This window comes from Gallus gallus, chromosome 28 (genome assembly GCF_016699485.2).
Source record: "Gallus gallus isolate bGalGal1 chromosome 28, bGalGal1.mat.broiler.GRCg7b, whole genome shotgun sequence".
Taxonomy (NCBI): Eukaryota; Metazoa; Chordata; class Aves; order Galliformes; family Phasianidae; genus Gallus; species Gallus gallus.
In genome coordinates, this window is record NC_052559.1 from 1,758,041 (window position 1) to 1,773,530 (window position 15,490).

General features: G+C 45.2%; 1 protein-coding gene across 2 annotated transcripts; it reads right to left on the minus strand.

The window, feature by feature from the left end:
- Positions 1–504: 504 nt before the first annotated feature.
- On the minus strand, positions 505–15,210 carry SAFB (scaffold attachment factor B). 2 transcript variants are annotated; one of them, XM_423726.8, is made up of 21 exons: positions 14,898–15,210; positions 13,818–13,905; positions 13,427–13,491; positions 13,128–13,334; positions 11,883–11,942; positions 11,220–11,247; positions 9,821–10,319; positions 9,334–9,383; positions 6,925–7,025; positions 5,429–5,578; positions 5,260–5,336; positions 4,910–5,049; positions 4,249–4,340; positions 3,747–3,853; positions 3,096–3,389; positions 2,694–2,831; positions 2,158–2,200; positions 1,587–1,708; positions 1,252–1,364; positions 1,115–1,166; positions 505–868 (listed from the first exon to the last, which is right to left on the minus strand). In XM_423726.8, the coding sequence occupies exons 1-21, from the start codon at positions 15,084–15,086 to the stop codon at positions 739–741; spliced, it is 2,745 nt and encodes a 914-aa protein (XP_423726.3). In that variant the 5' UTR covers positions 15,087–15,210; the 3' UTR covers positions 505–738. The 2 variants fall into 2 exon arrangements, with proteins under 2 accessions (XP_423726.3, XP_046760582.1); XM_046904626.1 differs by lacking the exon at positions 14,898–15,210 and adding an exon at positions 14,508–14,815.
- Between the last annotated feature and the right edge of the window lie 280 nt (positions 15,211–15,490).

Sequence of the window (15,490 nt, forward strand, 5' to 3'; positions counted from 1 at the left end):
TCGTGTGTTCCCAGTGGTAGGTGCCTCAGCAGCGCGTGGCTCTGGTGCAGAGCGACAGTTCTGTGCTGACGGAAAACCTCTGTCTGCACCAGTGTTGATTGCGTTCTTAAAAACATCCAGAGATACCCAAGCACAGCTAAGAGCTGTTCCTAGTCTCCATCAAGGACTGCTGAAGAAATGTAGGTCTTGGAATCGGAGCAGCTTTGGACTGCCTTGGGGTAGCAGAGGCCAAGCAGGCGTAGCTCCCACCATGAAATGAAGAGAAAAAGATCCTTCACCCCTCGCCCTCCCTTTGTCCAAACTTAAACTAGCATCATCACCAGCATGAAAAAAATTAGACTGCAGTAGTTAATTAAGACTCCTGAAGTAGCGTGGTACGTCAGTGCTGCTGGGAGCACGCTGCTACTGGAAGTGCAAAGGCGTTTGGGTATTTCACCTTGGGCTGAGCATTCTGTGCTTCAGCGTGTGGCCAACAACTCAGTGTCCCAGGGACGACTGAAGCCATTAACTGTAAACTGTTTTTTATTTATGGAAAATGGAATGCTTCATTAACAAACATTTTTAAATGAGATATGAACAACACATTACAAAACAAATGAGTTCACATTGTATTGAGTGACGTAATATGGCAGCAGCTTAAAAAAAATTACACTTACAGTGACCCATGAGCTCCAAGGAATGGTAACCCCGGGTGACAAATCAATTTCAGTTGCCACGTAGCGTTAAAAATTAAAACATTCAGTAGCGACGGTTGAACCGGGGATCGTTGGGTCTGCTTGCTCTCTCCTGGCCAGCAAATCCCTCCCCTTGCATCCCTCCTCCGTGCATCATCTGGCTTTGGTTCCCTCCTTGCATGAACCCTCCTCGCCTGCAAAGTGGGGCAGATGGTTTTGGGTTTGTTTTCTCGTGACTCGAGTAGTCAGGTTGAAATAAATGATGCTCTACGTTATGAAGCACAGGAATATTCTGTCATCCCTTGACATTTCAGTAACAAATTGCATAACTGATAATCCCCTAAAAATGCTTCTTTGGCTCATTTAAATGCAAGGGACTCACCCTGAAAGGAAAGGAAATGGAAGACAAAGACATGCTTTGCTCTTTTTAAGCTTCTTACCCTGACATGCCTCCACGGTGCATCACGTGGCCAGGTCTCCCTCTACCTCCACCTACAAAAGAGTGGAAATGATTCCTTTATATCCACAGGAACCGTTTTGCTTTGTGCCCAAGCAGGCACCCCGTGGGGAGCATTACCTTGCCATCTCTCGTGATCCCGTCCCATCATCCCTCCGTCCACACTGCTCTGCCACGAACGCTCCTGGTGCCCTTCAAATTTCCTCCCGTGGTCTCCCCAGTCACGGCCATCCCTGCAGGAAGAGCCCGAATTACACCTGTGCACGACAGCAAGAACCCAAGTGGGACACCTGGCAGTACTGCAGTACAGGAGTGAGCTGGAAGAGCCACTTGTGTGCAGTGCACCTGGCAGAGAACGGACTGAGGAGGGAGGTTTGTGAAGAATCACATCAAAAAGTGCATCTACAATCTTCACTAGCTGCACAAGGAGAAGTAGCACAGCTCAGCACACTGACCGTGAGGGCGGGGGGATCCCTCTGCTCTCACTCATCCTCCTGTCGGAGCCGTAGCTGCCCCAGCTCTCCCGGGAGTCCCGTGAGTGGCGCTCGGGCCCTCCGTGGCGCTCGTCTGGGTAATGCTACGAGGCAAAGCACACGTGTGTGAGTGCCCAGAACCAACTCTGTCCTTATTTCTGCCTGTTGAACTTCGTCATATTCCTCTCTGCCCAGTTCTCCTGTCTGGGTCTCTCGCAATCCCACAGCTCAGCCATCAGTAAAAGCCACCTCTCACTGCCTGCCCCTCCAGCCACAAGAACACACCAACACCTACTGAGTTTTGCCACCTTACAGAGTTAATTGTATGGTACTTGTGCTTTGTCTGAACAATCTCTCCTATCACCCACCTCTCTCACGTGCTAGTTTTGTTTGCTGTACACCACAGTAACTGTACCTGACTTTTACAGTAAGTCAAAAACAAGGCAATCTTGTCACTGATAGATACTTCTAGCACTCTATTTTAATCTGAAACTACACCAAACCAGGTTGTAAGGGTTAAGATAGTTCTACAGCTTAATAAAAAGCAACTCACTTGTCCATCGCGATCTCCCATCATTGTCCTCGATCCATCCCTCCTACAGACAGACAATTAAAATCAGACTGTGGTTGGAAAACACACTGCAGTGGTAACAGTATCTAAGTAACACAGATAGAAAATCCTGTTTCCATGTGCTGCCAGCATCGCCTATAAGAGGCACGTGGGGCAGGAACACAGGGAAGCCACAACACTTGAGATTCCTGGAAAACCCAGCTAGCCCAGAAGTATGAAACAATACCTTCCATTAAGATGCTATGATACTATTTCAGAAGCTCTTTTTTTTTTTCCCCAGAAGCTTACAAATCTGCAAAGCAGCAGCACCAGCACACTGAGCAGGTGCTTAACAAATGCTTAACTCATGGCACAGAACAGCTCTCTTCAGTTTCACAAGAGAAACTCCACAGCCTACTGCATCATGCTCAAAAAAGGAAGTGCAAAAGAAACACCCAGTAAAGAAAAGGCAGCAAAATGTGACACTCCATCCATCTCTGCCCTCTGATTGCAGGCAGCACAGCAGAGCTAACACCAACCTGTCTAATGAGTGGTCTTGGTATCGGCCACGATCCCTGTGGTCGAAGTCGTGGAAGCGATCCTGGCGGCCGAAGTCAGAATGGTACCTATCGTTCATCGCCATCCGCTTCGCTTCAGGCCAGTACGGATCATCCCTCCTGACAGAAAGACGTTTGTTTTAATCCAGTTTGTGTCTTTTGACATTTGTTCCCTCCCTTCAAACCGTGCAAACCAAAAACACATGTAAAAAAGCTCAGAAGCAGGAACAGAACTCAGACAGGAGAGCGCAACTGAGGTTTTACACACAGTCACCTCAGGGTAAGCAGCGAGTGCAGCTTCGAGCAGACAGCTCTCTGTAGGGCAGGCTGGAGCCACAGCCTGGCAGCCGAGCCCCCTCCTCCTGCCCCTCACGTTGCCTTTACCTGCCGTCAATGTCATACGGCCTTCTCATGGCAGAGCGGCGTTCCTGTTCGTAGCGCAGCTGCTCGTGCTGCCGTCGCAGCTCCTCCCTTTCTCGCTGGATGCGATCTTGTTCCCTCCTCCTTTCATGCTCTATGTGCATCCGCTCTCTCTCCAGTCTCTCTCTCTCCATCCGCTCTCTCTCAAGCCGTTGCCTTTCAATTTCCAGTCTCTCACGAGCAATCTCAAGCCTCTCCCTTTCCTCGCGTTCCCGGATGGTCTGCAGGTGCTGCTGCCTCTCCCGCCGCTCACGGGTGCTGTTTTAGCAGCATGGAAGATTACAGATTTGACATTTCAACAAAGGAAGTTAAAAAGGAAAAAAATAACTTTTAAAAATTAAACCACAGTGACTGCAAATTTGTTGAGCTCCTCTGAATTGTATCACAGCCATGACCTGTATTTACAGTGATCTCACTGCTCCCATCGAACCCACCCGCAGCGGCAAATAATACGGACAGGAGAAGTTGAATCCAAACACCTCAAAGCTCATTGCTTCTACTCAAATGAAGTATCACATAAAAGAACTATTTTCTCCCTTGGTCATTTTAATTAAAAGGAAACTGTGTTACTTGTAGGAAGAAAAAAGATTCCAGCCAAGCTAACTCTGCTCTTACCGGCGCTGCTCGGCCTCCCTCATTTTCCTCTGAGCTTTGATTTTGTCGAAGGGCACAATGCCTTGCCTCTCCCTGCTCTCCGATTTGCGATCCTGGCTCTTAACACTCTGCATTTAATACAGAAGGACAGAAACTCAGCAGAGTGCATTTACAAAAGGACAACTGCTACACGCAGTGCTCGGCTCTGTTTCCATTCACACACATCTCAAAGCTCTGCCCCCACACTTTTCTATTTCTTTTTCTTTTTTAAACATTGCAGACCCACCACATAAGAACAGACGACCTTCCCTTCCCACATTTAGTTTGGCAAGATTTCATTGCTGAATATGTTATCAGCCATATGAAAAATACTCGACTAATTAAGAGCTAAATCCACACTATGGAAACCCTAATTAGACTAATCAGTAGGACAAGCATAGGGCACATGCAGCTTAGTGGGATTTCTGATCTGTTTCTAAGGAAAACCGATGTACCACGCTTCCCAAGCAGAAGCACTACTTACTCTGTCTTTTGATGTAGTTGATGTTTTCACACTGATAACAGGTTCTCCTTTGGATTTATCCATTACCACCGTTCTCTCTGTTCCTTTACTCCCTATACAAATCAGAGGTTGAGCGTGTAAGAAATAACAATGCTACATAACATACGCAACTCATTACTATGCACAAAGTTACCTCCTCTACAATGTGAAATGGGTCCTTAAACCTCTGCTCAAAAAGCATTTCTTCACTACACCTACCCCAAGTGTCACCATTAAGGCTGACATAATGTCAGTGCCCCTCCATGACGCTATCTGGATTTCCAGCCAAGAAACCTGCAGTCATGCCAGTCTTGGATAGCGATAACACTAAGGGGAATGATTTTAAACTGAGATGGGGAGGTTTAGGTTGGATATGAGGAGGAAGTTTTTCACTCAGAGGGTGGTGACGCACTGAACAGGTTGCCCAAGGAGGCTGTGGATGCCCCATCCCTGCAGGCATTCAAGGCCAGGCTGGATGTGGCTCTGGGCAGCCTGGGCTGCTGGTTGGCGACCATCACATAGCAGGGGGTTGGAACTGGATGAGCATTGTGGTCCTTTGCAACCCAGGCCATTCTATCATAGAATATTCTATGATTCTATGATTATGAGAGATTGACTGTGAAATAGAGAACAGCCACATTACCTGACTTGGAAGATTTAGGCTGATCCGATGAAGCAGATTTCTGTTCATCCTTCTCTTTCCTTTCTTTTTCATCTTTGTCTTCGGCCTTTTTGGAATCGTCTTTTTGGTCACATTTCTCATCCCTTTTACTACTGCTAGGCCTACAGGCAGATGTTGATATAGATTAGACTGATATTCAGAAAGAGACAAATTAACAAAACCACATTTTGATTCGCTGAGGTGCAGTAGTTACAAACACACACTTAGCACTTTCTGGATGTTTGTCATAGAAGTTCTATTCAACTGTTTTTCCTGACAAATCAACATAGACAACTGCAGCACCTGTGGACAGGGAATGTTTAAGGCAGTACCTCTCGCTGGCTGTTTCTTTCTTTGACTCATTCTCCTTTTTTTCAGTTGGTTTCTTCCCAGCAGGTTCGTTTTTTGCCTGAAATTGATTTTGCACATCAGCTGAGATCGTGGTTTCAATTATGTGTACAACTCAATGGCAGCGAGAAATCTTTGAGGATCAATACTCACTTTTTCCACAGAAATTATCTTCCCGTGTAACTCCGTTTTGTGGAGGTGAGTAATGCACTTCGTGGCTTCCTCAGCTGTAGACATGGTGACAAAGCCATAACAGCGTGCACCGGGGCTGCGGGCATTGGTGACCACTTTTGCACCAACCACCTTTCCCAAAGAAACAACGTATTACGCTCACAGCAACAAAGGCCCAGCATTAACAGCAAGAAACACTCACAGAGCATCCCTGGTGCACCCCAGGGCATGGCCGGCCCTGTGGCACGCTGCTGCCACTTGAAATGATGTCTTCATGTCACCACTGAGGATGACAAAGAGTGACATCTGTAGCTCTGCTTAAGAAAGAAGAGTTTCTCCCCTACAAACAACTTGAAAAAGCCTGCACAGAACACCTGCTTTATAAACACTGCTTATTTACACCGACGTGTGCACAGAGGCATCGCATTTAAGTGGAGCTGAGTACGGAACGTACTTCTGAGCTCTTGATTATTGAGCAGATGGGCATTGACTGCTTGGAAGCTTCAACCTCCATCAGTGCTTTGTAGCAAATAACAGTAAATTTATTTACATGGCTACATGTTACTGTGGCAGCTAAGCAGGGGCAAACAATAGGTGAGCTTGTTTTTTTTATTAAACATTTAATACATTGTGGTATCTCTATGATCAACACATTCCAGCTCACCAGATGGACTTCTGAACTAATAAATGCAAAGGCAGCGCTGTATTTTTTAACTGACATGGGGAAAAGAAGCTTCTGTTACTCTCCTGACTGTCAAACCTAATGCTGTGCCACACTTATCACATTTCAGTACTTACTGTCAGGTCACAGCTTACACTGCAGTGTTTTCTCAGTTAAACATTCAGTAATGCATTACTAGCAGAGATTTCCCTAACTACAACCTGCTGAGAAAGACGTCTTTAAATGGGCTTCAAAGGTCTGACAGAAATCCTTAGGAATCAGCTCCGTACAAGAAATGCTATCAGCTCTGACAGCAGCTTTCTGTTGAACTAGTTCTTCCCATTTTCCAGCTGAGGTGGAGTACATTCATAGCCAATGCAGTAAAAAGTAACAATGCCCAAGTGTGTGCATTTTAAAGCAGTTATCCACTTCAGACAAAGGTAAAGCTTCAGGTACTGAGGCAATTCCTCATGTATGCCCCAATAAATACATCATCAAACACTGTGCTATCCTACTTTGTACCAGGAATATATTTAATAAGCAGCATTCACTGCTTACTGTGAGGTTCAAATGAGTAAAGACACCACCAGAGGATACAGAGAAATATGTAAGCAGTCGCTGTCTGTTTACATAAGGACTGGAAAAGGAATTTTGTTTTTGTTTGGAAGATATAAAATAAAACTGCAGCCATTCAGCATGAACTCATGCAGGCTTTTCTTTCCTCTATAATCCCACAGACATTTGCAGCAACAGAAGCATATCAAGTCTTAAAGACAGTCTATGGAGAGGGGAAAATAAACAAACCAACCAACCTTACCTTCCCATATTTGCTAAACAGATTCTTTAAGTCTGTAGCTCTGGTGGTGGAAGCAAGTCCACTCACCCAAAAGTTTCTCCCAGAACCGCCAGCAGTGCGACCTAATGAGGAACACAAACAAAACCACACCCCGAATCCTGATTAGTTCAACCATTCCCACATCTAAAAAAGAACAGTTCCACAAATCTGATTTTTCAAATCATAAAGTAAAGCATAAACGTCATCTCCCAACAACTCGTACTCCTGAAGGCAATCGGGAGTCCAAACTGCTTTAAGATGGAACGACAAGCTCTGTCACATGCAACAGAGGGACGTTACATCATTCCTCAAGGAAGAAGTTCCAGAGATAAAGTAACTGTGGCCCTTCAGAACGTGTCTGGATCCATCCCAGCAAGTTGGAGCTTACAGGAAAAGACTGAAGACCTGCAAGAGCTGTGGGAACCGAGTCAGCACCCACAGGTACTCACGTCTTGCCCTTATCTCCTTGATTCCTAAGGAATTACAATTGGATGCAAATTAACTGCACCTCTCAAGGAAAAACATTCACCATAAAAGCAAGAACATGTTTTCCTCAGTGTCTGCCTGCATGTAGCTCATGTTTAGGGTATGAACAGTTCAGCTATGACCTCAGTTACGGCAGTCAGAAAAAGGTCAGCATTCTTCAGATATGCAGGAACTACAAAACACCCTCCCAGAACAGCATCTGAACTGGCCAATGTTTCATAAGTGATTATATCATTGTCAAGTCTGAGAACTCATGGTCCAGTGATTAAGAAAGTTTCAAGCTAAATGCTCACAGATGTTCTCTCTGACAGTGAGAGATGGTGTCTCTCTGTAAACATCTGTTATTCCTGAGTGGTTGTGTTATGCTCATCTCTCTAAGGAGCAACCAGCAAGCCTGGCCAGCTCCTCTGTAATTCCACTGATTCCTGGTTGAACTTCTCTGTTACTGGTAAGTGTACTAGAGAAAAACCAAACAAACAGGGAGTGACCTTTATCCCTTTTAAAAACAGTCTGATTTATGCAAGTTTTGATGGTTGCCTGTTTGCATGGAGCGCTCACACCAGGACACCATCCCAATCTCCTCCAAAATCTCTTTAAGATCTCTGCATTGCTCTTCACAGCATTCAGTTCCACAGGCTTCTGTGAGTGGAGTGCAGCAGGTCTCACTGCATCAATCTGCTTCTAAAACACTTTTTCTGGTGATAGAAGGAATTTCTTGGAACTATCATCAAAGGGGAGACACATCTTTCAAAGGCAGTCTGAAACGCTCTCCTTATTCGGGTGTCTTTCTGTCTCTATACTTCCTCATGTGAGAGCTGCCACCTTCCTGCTGCAAACACGAGCTCTGCAGGGAACGCTGTCCCATTTGTACAAGTTCCTGTGTAAGTATGCAGGGACTTGTAACAATCTCTTAAAAGAAAGATGAAATCGCCCAAAATGTGCTGCAGTCTGTGGGTAAATAACTGAACCTGCTGAGTGGTCCTTTAAATGTTCTGAAATAAGAGTAAAATATGGATGAAAGGTGAACAGATGTGGATGGAGCTGAAGGCGAGGTCTGGTAGCTGGCACAGACAGGCACAACCCAGAATCTGGGGGGAAGCAGTTGATGACGAGTTCAGTCTGTGCTGTAAAACCTAAAACCGTGGAAATCCTTCCTTTCCAATCAGTAGACAGACAGATCTCCTAACGAACTTCTTACCAATTACAGAACTGCTGGGACTTCAGCACTCACTGCTCTGAACTCCCTGCTGCACGTAAGGCAGTTCTAAGCTTTCTGCCTTGGAGTGGTAAGAGAGAACAGAAAAGAGGAAAGAGCTGTAAAGACTCAGCAGAATGCTCATTAGAAGGAAGAAACACGATGAGAAGGAGCAGGAAAGGCCCCACCTGGCACTGCTCATCTAGCAATGTCCGTCCTGCTTATCATTCATATTGGCACTGTAAATAGGATCTGAGTAGATGAAGATTTAAGAACCATCAATCCAGCTGGAAGACAACATTAAACTTTGAGTATTTCCGATGCTTAAGTACATGAATACAAGACTGTACGTTATTTTCACATAACAGGAGATGCTATAAGGAACCACAGGCAAACCAGTCACAAAAGGCTCTGGACTCACTAACAGCTGTTGGTATCCTCAGCACCATGAAGGACATATTTGCCACAGATTAAGGTCTACCTTTGGAGATCAAGACACAAACAAAAGGGCACAACGCAGAGCCTTGTAAGATGTATCAAAGAGAAGAACTTTTTGGCATAGCTACATGTTTAAAAATCCAGGAAAATAAGTACATAATGATATTTAAGAACTGGAGAGACTTCAACGCTTTCACAACGAAAGACCCCATCCAACATAAAAGCAGTTTCACTGACATAAATGTCAACTTCTGGTATTTATAGATACATACCTTTCTCGTCTTTTGAGATCAGCTTTGTATCTCTGTCCTCCTCCACAGGGCTAAAGACAAAACAACACGTTACTCAAGTCAGAGAGAATAATGACTACTTATCAATTATTTAAAAAGCTAAAATTAAATACCTACCAGAAAATATGTTGCAAACAAAAATACACCTTTAAATACTCGATTTAAGTAATCTGACATAAAATAAGGGGAGTCAGATTCTTAAACAGAATTATATTAGGAAGAAGTTTACAAATCAGAGTAATTTAAGAAAACAACCTTTGAAGGTTGAGGAAGGAAAGAAATCAAACCCTCTGTGCTTAAAAAAAAAAAGAAACAACAATTCTGCACAAGGAGAAATCAAACCGATTCTTTAGGAATAGGCTACAATTTCAGCAGGCGTGGTGGCCAATTGAAGGAAACGGCTTATTGGCATCGCTTAACGACCCGTGACAAAAGATAGCATCTGGTCTATAACGGAGAAAAAACAAACCTCTTTTTCTGATCACCGCCCTCACTGGCTGAGGACTCTTTAGTAGCGGGGGATTCCTCTGAATTAGCTTTGTCTTCTGCTTTCTTGCCATCTTCTTTGCTATCTTTGCCTTCCGGACCTGCGCCTCTCTCCGCTGTTTCCCCACTAGAGGCTTCCAGGCCTTGGCAGCGCTTGCTACTCTGATCGCTTACGCTCTCTACTCCTACAGAGTCAGAGTCCAGCTTCTCTTCCTCTATTGTCTGTTCACTTGTCTCCCCTTTTGCTACAACTAAACGCTTTGCCTCCTTCCTTGCCATAGCTTGTGCCGATTTGCTGTCCAAATCTAAAGCATCTTCCTCCGACTGAGCGGCACCAAGAGCGTCCTCTTCCTCTGCTAGCCTCTTGCCTGGCACCACGTTACTTGCTTCCTGTGCATGGGGCTGCTCCGCTTCGGAGGTTTCTTCGTTAAGGAGCTCAGATTTACAAGTTTCCCCCAAAATGTCGAGTATTTTCTCATTTTCTACGGATTTAACAGGAATAGAATGGCACAAGGTTTAATCACCAGGGAAATACAGCAATCACAAACGTGGAACTGGCATGGCTGCCACACTAACACCAAGAGAACGCCTAAGCTACACAGAGATTGGAAAACCCTAGTGTACACAGTGTTACAAGTACTACGCTCACTGCACTCTGACACACTACTGCATCAGCCCTCACACGTTAACAGGGAAGAAAAATGCCCCCACAGATTTAACAAAAACCTTCTGGCTCATCCTTGATATTCTTCACGAAATCGTTCAGCTGTTTCTTCTCTAGTTAGCTTCCACAGTCCAAGACGCTTAACTGAACATAGCAAAGCACTGAGGTTCAATTTTTAAATCTCTGTGACATTCTTTTAGCAGACAGTCCAACATGAAACCTGGGCTTCTTCTGATGGTGCATGAGTGTGTTTGCAGTCCACAAAGTGAAAAGTATCTGTATGAAATTTCCATGAAGAAACTCTCTTCTTTCTTCTGTATCCAGTAACTAAGCTTTATGTTTTAATGCCCTACAATATCTTTTTACTGCTGTCACTGCTCTCTACTTAGTTAAAGAGTTAAGGTGTGTGCGATATCACAAGATCTGTTTAGAGGCAGATTGTTTAGCTCTTAAACTGGGATTAACTTCTCTAAATCCATCTATGTAGCTTAACAGGTTTTTAAACCATTTCATATCACTGAAAATATTTCAGAGATGACAAGCATCACTTCACAGATCTGGGGATATGATTGGGTTTCCAATCTCTATGACCCTGCATGATCTGGGTTGTCCATCATAAGAATAACGCAAATTCTATGTTTGTTTGTTTGTTTTAAATAGTTAATGGTTTAAAAAGTATTAGTTGAAAAGACAGGAATATGCTTTTCTTTAACAGTACCTGGCTCCAAGTGTAGTTTCTCCATTTTCTGTTCAGGAAATAAACACAGAATAAGCATTTTATTCCTTGTACTTTGTTACAGAGCATCACTGCAACCCCCCCACCCCATCCACAAGATTTAAACGTATGCCAATCCACCTGCTGCTTTTAGCACTGCTCTTCAACATCCACTGGAAATTAATAATGTATGTAACTTTTTTTTTTTTTTACTAATTAAAGCCCAAATTTCAGCCACCATTCTCCTGGTAACTGGGAATATTACAGAAAAGGGGGCAAAAAAGTGCCTCTGTGTATTACAGAGTGAAATCGAAACCTGGCTACTACTGGATATCATCAGCAGGGGAAAGAAAAAATGAATCAGTTGTGAAACTTTTCAAGTAAATCTCATTTTTCTTAAGTAAGGAAAGCCATTAGAGAGCTTTTGCTCTGCATTTCTTAAGGTCTGTTTCCTTTGCAGTACCAGAAAATAGTGGAGGAAGTGTCCTGAATTGGCAAGGTGGGGAGGGAAGGCAAAAAGCCAAGAAAGCAACTCAGGGCATTCTCACTTGACTGGACTGTGTGTGAGATCACTCAGTGGGTTCTGTTACAGTTCACACTACAGCCACGTGGTATGAACAGAGTGAACAGTATTAAAAATATCTGGAAGTTATGTTTTCAATTTACCTTCATTTCAATTAAATCAGAAGAGGAATCTACATTGTTTTCAATTTCATCATAATCTTCCTAAAAGAGTAAAAAAGGAATTAGAGTACTCCTTATGCAGCAAGGTTAGCTTACTGAGAAACACTACCACATCCAGCTTGCCTGAGCAACAACAAGAAACATTTTCCAATATTTAGAAGATCTTGATTGCTATTTCTGAATGCAACCCAAGAGGAGCAAGAGATAAATATTCTCAAGCAATAAATATTAGCAGGAAAGCACTCTTTCCAATAACCTTTCATTTTAATTTCATTGTAATACTGAAATTAAAGTCTACTTTAAAGTTACTCTGATTTAGAAATTGTTTCTCCACTGTCCCACCTTTTGTTTTGTTTTTTATTTCTTTAGCTTCTAACTTAAAGGCGTTAGAAGTGAAGTTGATTTAAGTCTCCACTTCTCAATAACAAAACGTCCCCCACATCTACATTCCTAAGAGCTGTTGGAGCTCTGTTTGGTTGAAGACTCAACCAAAACCTCACTGGTTATGATTCTCAATAGCTCTAATAGAAAGAAAGCCAGAAAATGGCTTTTCAGGTTATCGGGGTGTTTCTGCCATTACCTTGTTTCTCACACGGTTAAAAGCTGAGACAGACATGACAAGCCTAAAGCAAATACACAAGGAGACAAGGAAAGAGAGTACTTTTTGTGGGGAGTAAACATGACATACAATTACTGTGTTCATTCAGTAGCTGGAGACTGTATAGGAGATATTCCAACTTGCTCTCTAAGCTACACCAAAAGTTTGGCACTGCCAGGCTTGGGCAATAGCTGATACATAAAGAGTTTCACGTTTTAATAATCCATGAGGAAACTACACAATATAACTTCTTCACAACATTATTTCTGCAGAAAAGAGTTCTAAATTATAAGCTGAAAACAAATTTCTTTCTTCACAAGTAGAATTATTTAGATGGGTGGGTGCACATGTATGTGCATGCATCCATTAATGCACACATACACTCTAACAAGTGTAAATGGCAACAGGGAACACTGCAACTAACGTATTACTTTCAACTCCAGAGATGTTACTGCATAGCAAAGCAGATGCTGAAGTTGCTGCTGTCACCCCTTATACCTCTGGTAGGACACAAGAGCTGCTAATGTGAAACAGAATCCATATTCTAGACACATCCTATACTGTAATATACCAAAGTAACACCTCTATGTACCCAAACACTTGTTATATTTGCAAGGACCTCTACTTACCTCATTTTCTGTTAGCTGATCTGGAAGTTCTTTCATTTCTGCATCAACATTGTCTTTATTATCAGACAGTGAATCCAGAATGTTATCAGGACTATAGTCTTCTCCACAGTCTACAGCACTGCTGTTGTCTATTTCAGCTTCATCTAACACACTAATATCCATCATGTCGATGTCTTGTAAGGTATCCAGGCTTGCTTCAATATCCTCCTAAACAAAGAAAAAGGTCAGATGTGTACTTCCTGTGATTTTAATGATACGCTGTGATTAATGATACAAACTGCAAGCATGTTTTCACCTACTTGCCCGTCTCTGGAGTTTTCTTCTAGCCCATTGTCTTCCACTCCTTCCTCTTCTGATTTTCTTCCTAAAAATAATATAACTGAAGTGAGAAACAGCACTGTATTCCATAACATAGCTACTCTTTGCCAAGTTATCTATTCAATGCTGTTTCAATTAATAATCATGAAGATCCTGATCCAGAAGCCCTATCTGGATTTAGCTGAGGATGAGAATACAACACAGTCAACACAAATACATGGCACGAGCATGAAAAGGGTTCCAAGACATGCAAACAGAAGTACACCTGGGTGTCATATAGTTGTCCCTGCTCACTACTGAAACAGTTTTACCATTTCCCACAAAAAAAAAAAAAAAGCACCAAAATGAAGAAGCTGTATTTGCACCCTGTACCTTTGCTCATTCTTTTTGACAGCCTCTTGTTGGTCAGTTCTGAAGCCATGGGAATCTCATCTGGATCTCCTCCTTCGTCCTCGATAGCCTGAGGGAGACAGCAATACGGCTCTGTTGTACTGCTACCAGCGTGTGCTTTGTCAGATGGGGATCTCAGGTCACACAGCCCCATCGGCCACCAGAAACAAACACTGTGCTATAAAACAGCTCTGCAGACACACTGAGATGCAACCCAGGGGTGAAGCTCCACACATCTGTACACAAAACTTTATAGCACAGATAGGGTTTGGATTTTGGGTGGTGCTGTGTGGACCCCAGGGTTGGACTCAATGATCCCCGTGCTCTGATCATAGAATCGCCTGGGTTGAAAAGGCCCACAATGCTCATTCAGTTCCACCCCCCTGCTATGTGATGGTCGCCAACCAGCAGCCCAGGCTGCCCAGAGCCACATCCAGCCTGGCCTTGAATGCCTGCAGGGATGGGGCACCCACAGCCTCCTTGGGCAACCTGTTCAGTGCGTCACCACCCTATGAGTGAAAAACTTCCTCCTCATATCCAACCTAAACCTCCCCATCTCCGTTTAAAACCATTCCCCCTTGTCCTATCACTATCCACCCTCACAGGACAAGGGGGAATGGTTTTCTGATCACAGAACCGTCTGAGCTGGAAGGTAACGGCCATCCAGCACACCTCCCCTACAACGAGCAGGGCCGCGTAGGGCTACAAATAACCGGGAATGGCCGCTCCAGGGCCGGAGGCGTTTGCGTGAAGCCACAAAGGACTCAGGATCCGCGGCTGGCCCAGCCTGCTGAGAGCCCGCGAGGAAAGACGCGCAGAAGAGAACGAAGGGCGTGCAGAGGGAAGCAGAGCACGGGAAGGGACGTGCCGACACGACGAGGGAACGAGAGAACGGAACGGGAGAAGGGAACGGGGACGGCCCGACCCCCCCCGCCCCGCGCGCTCCCCTCAGCGCGGCGCCACGGCCACCGCGCATGCGCCAACGGCCCTCCGCCGTGGGACAAAGGACCCGGATGAGCCTCCCCCGGCCCCCCTCCCCCCTCCGCTCGGCGCCTCGCTCACCTTCCTCAGCCGCTCCATCAGGACGCTCTTGTTGCCGCCCGTGTCCAGGTTGCGGCGCTTCAGCTCCGCCCGCAGGTCGATGACCCGCAGCTCGCTCAGCCGCCGGGTTTCGGGTTCCGAGCCGAGCGTTACGGCCCCCCCAGGGGATGTCAGCTCCCCCAGCCCGGCCGCTGATTGACTCTCCGCCATCAAGGCCCCTTCGAGATCCCGTTCCGAGCCCGAACGCGAGGGAGATTTCGGCACGATCCCACAGCTAACCTCGTGATCACGGCACAAAATGGTGGGGAAGCCGAGACGCGCTGAGGGGAAGGGGAAAAGAAAAAAAAAAAAAAAAAAAAAAAAAGGAAAAAAAAAAAAAGCCTACTCCGCGCAAGCTCGGCGAGAAGGGCGACGAATGGCGGAGGGAGGGGGAAGGCGGAGCCTGAGGGAGGCGCGAAGCGCCGCGGAACGCTCCGTCCGCGCCTGAGGGCGGCTCGGCGGCCTCTGCGCATGCGCCTGCGCTGTGGGGAGCACTGCGGCTGCGCGGCGACGCCAAACGCACCACTGCGCGTGCGCGGCGAGGCCCAAACGCGGTGCTGCGCATGCGCAACTCC

Bases quoted from the DNA above. Each gene is read 5' to 3' on its own strand.
- SAFB (XM_423726.8), bottom strand. From the start codon at position 15,086: ATGGCGGAGAGTCAATCAGCGGCCGGGCTGGGGGAGCTGACATCCCCT. The intron at 10,320-11,219 runs GTACTGTTAAAG...TTAAATCCGTAG, and splicing joins GAAACTACACTTGGAGCCAG to AAAATGAGAAAATACTCGAC. The intron at 4,341-4,909 runs GTAATGTGGCTG...TGATTTGTATAG, and splicing joins GCCTAAATCTTCCAAGTCAG to GGAGTAAAGGAACAGAGAGA.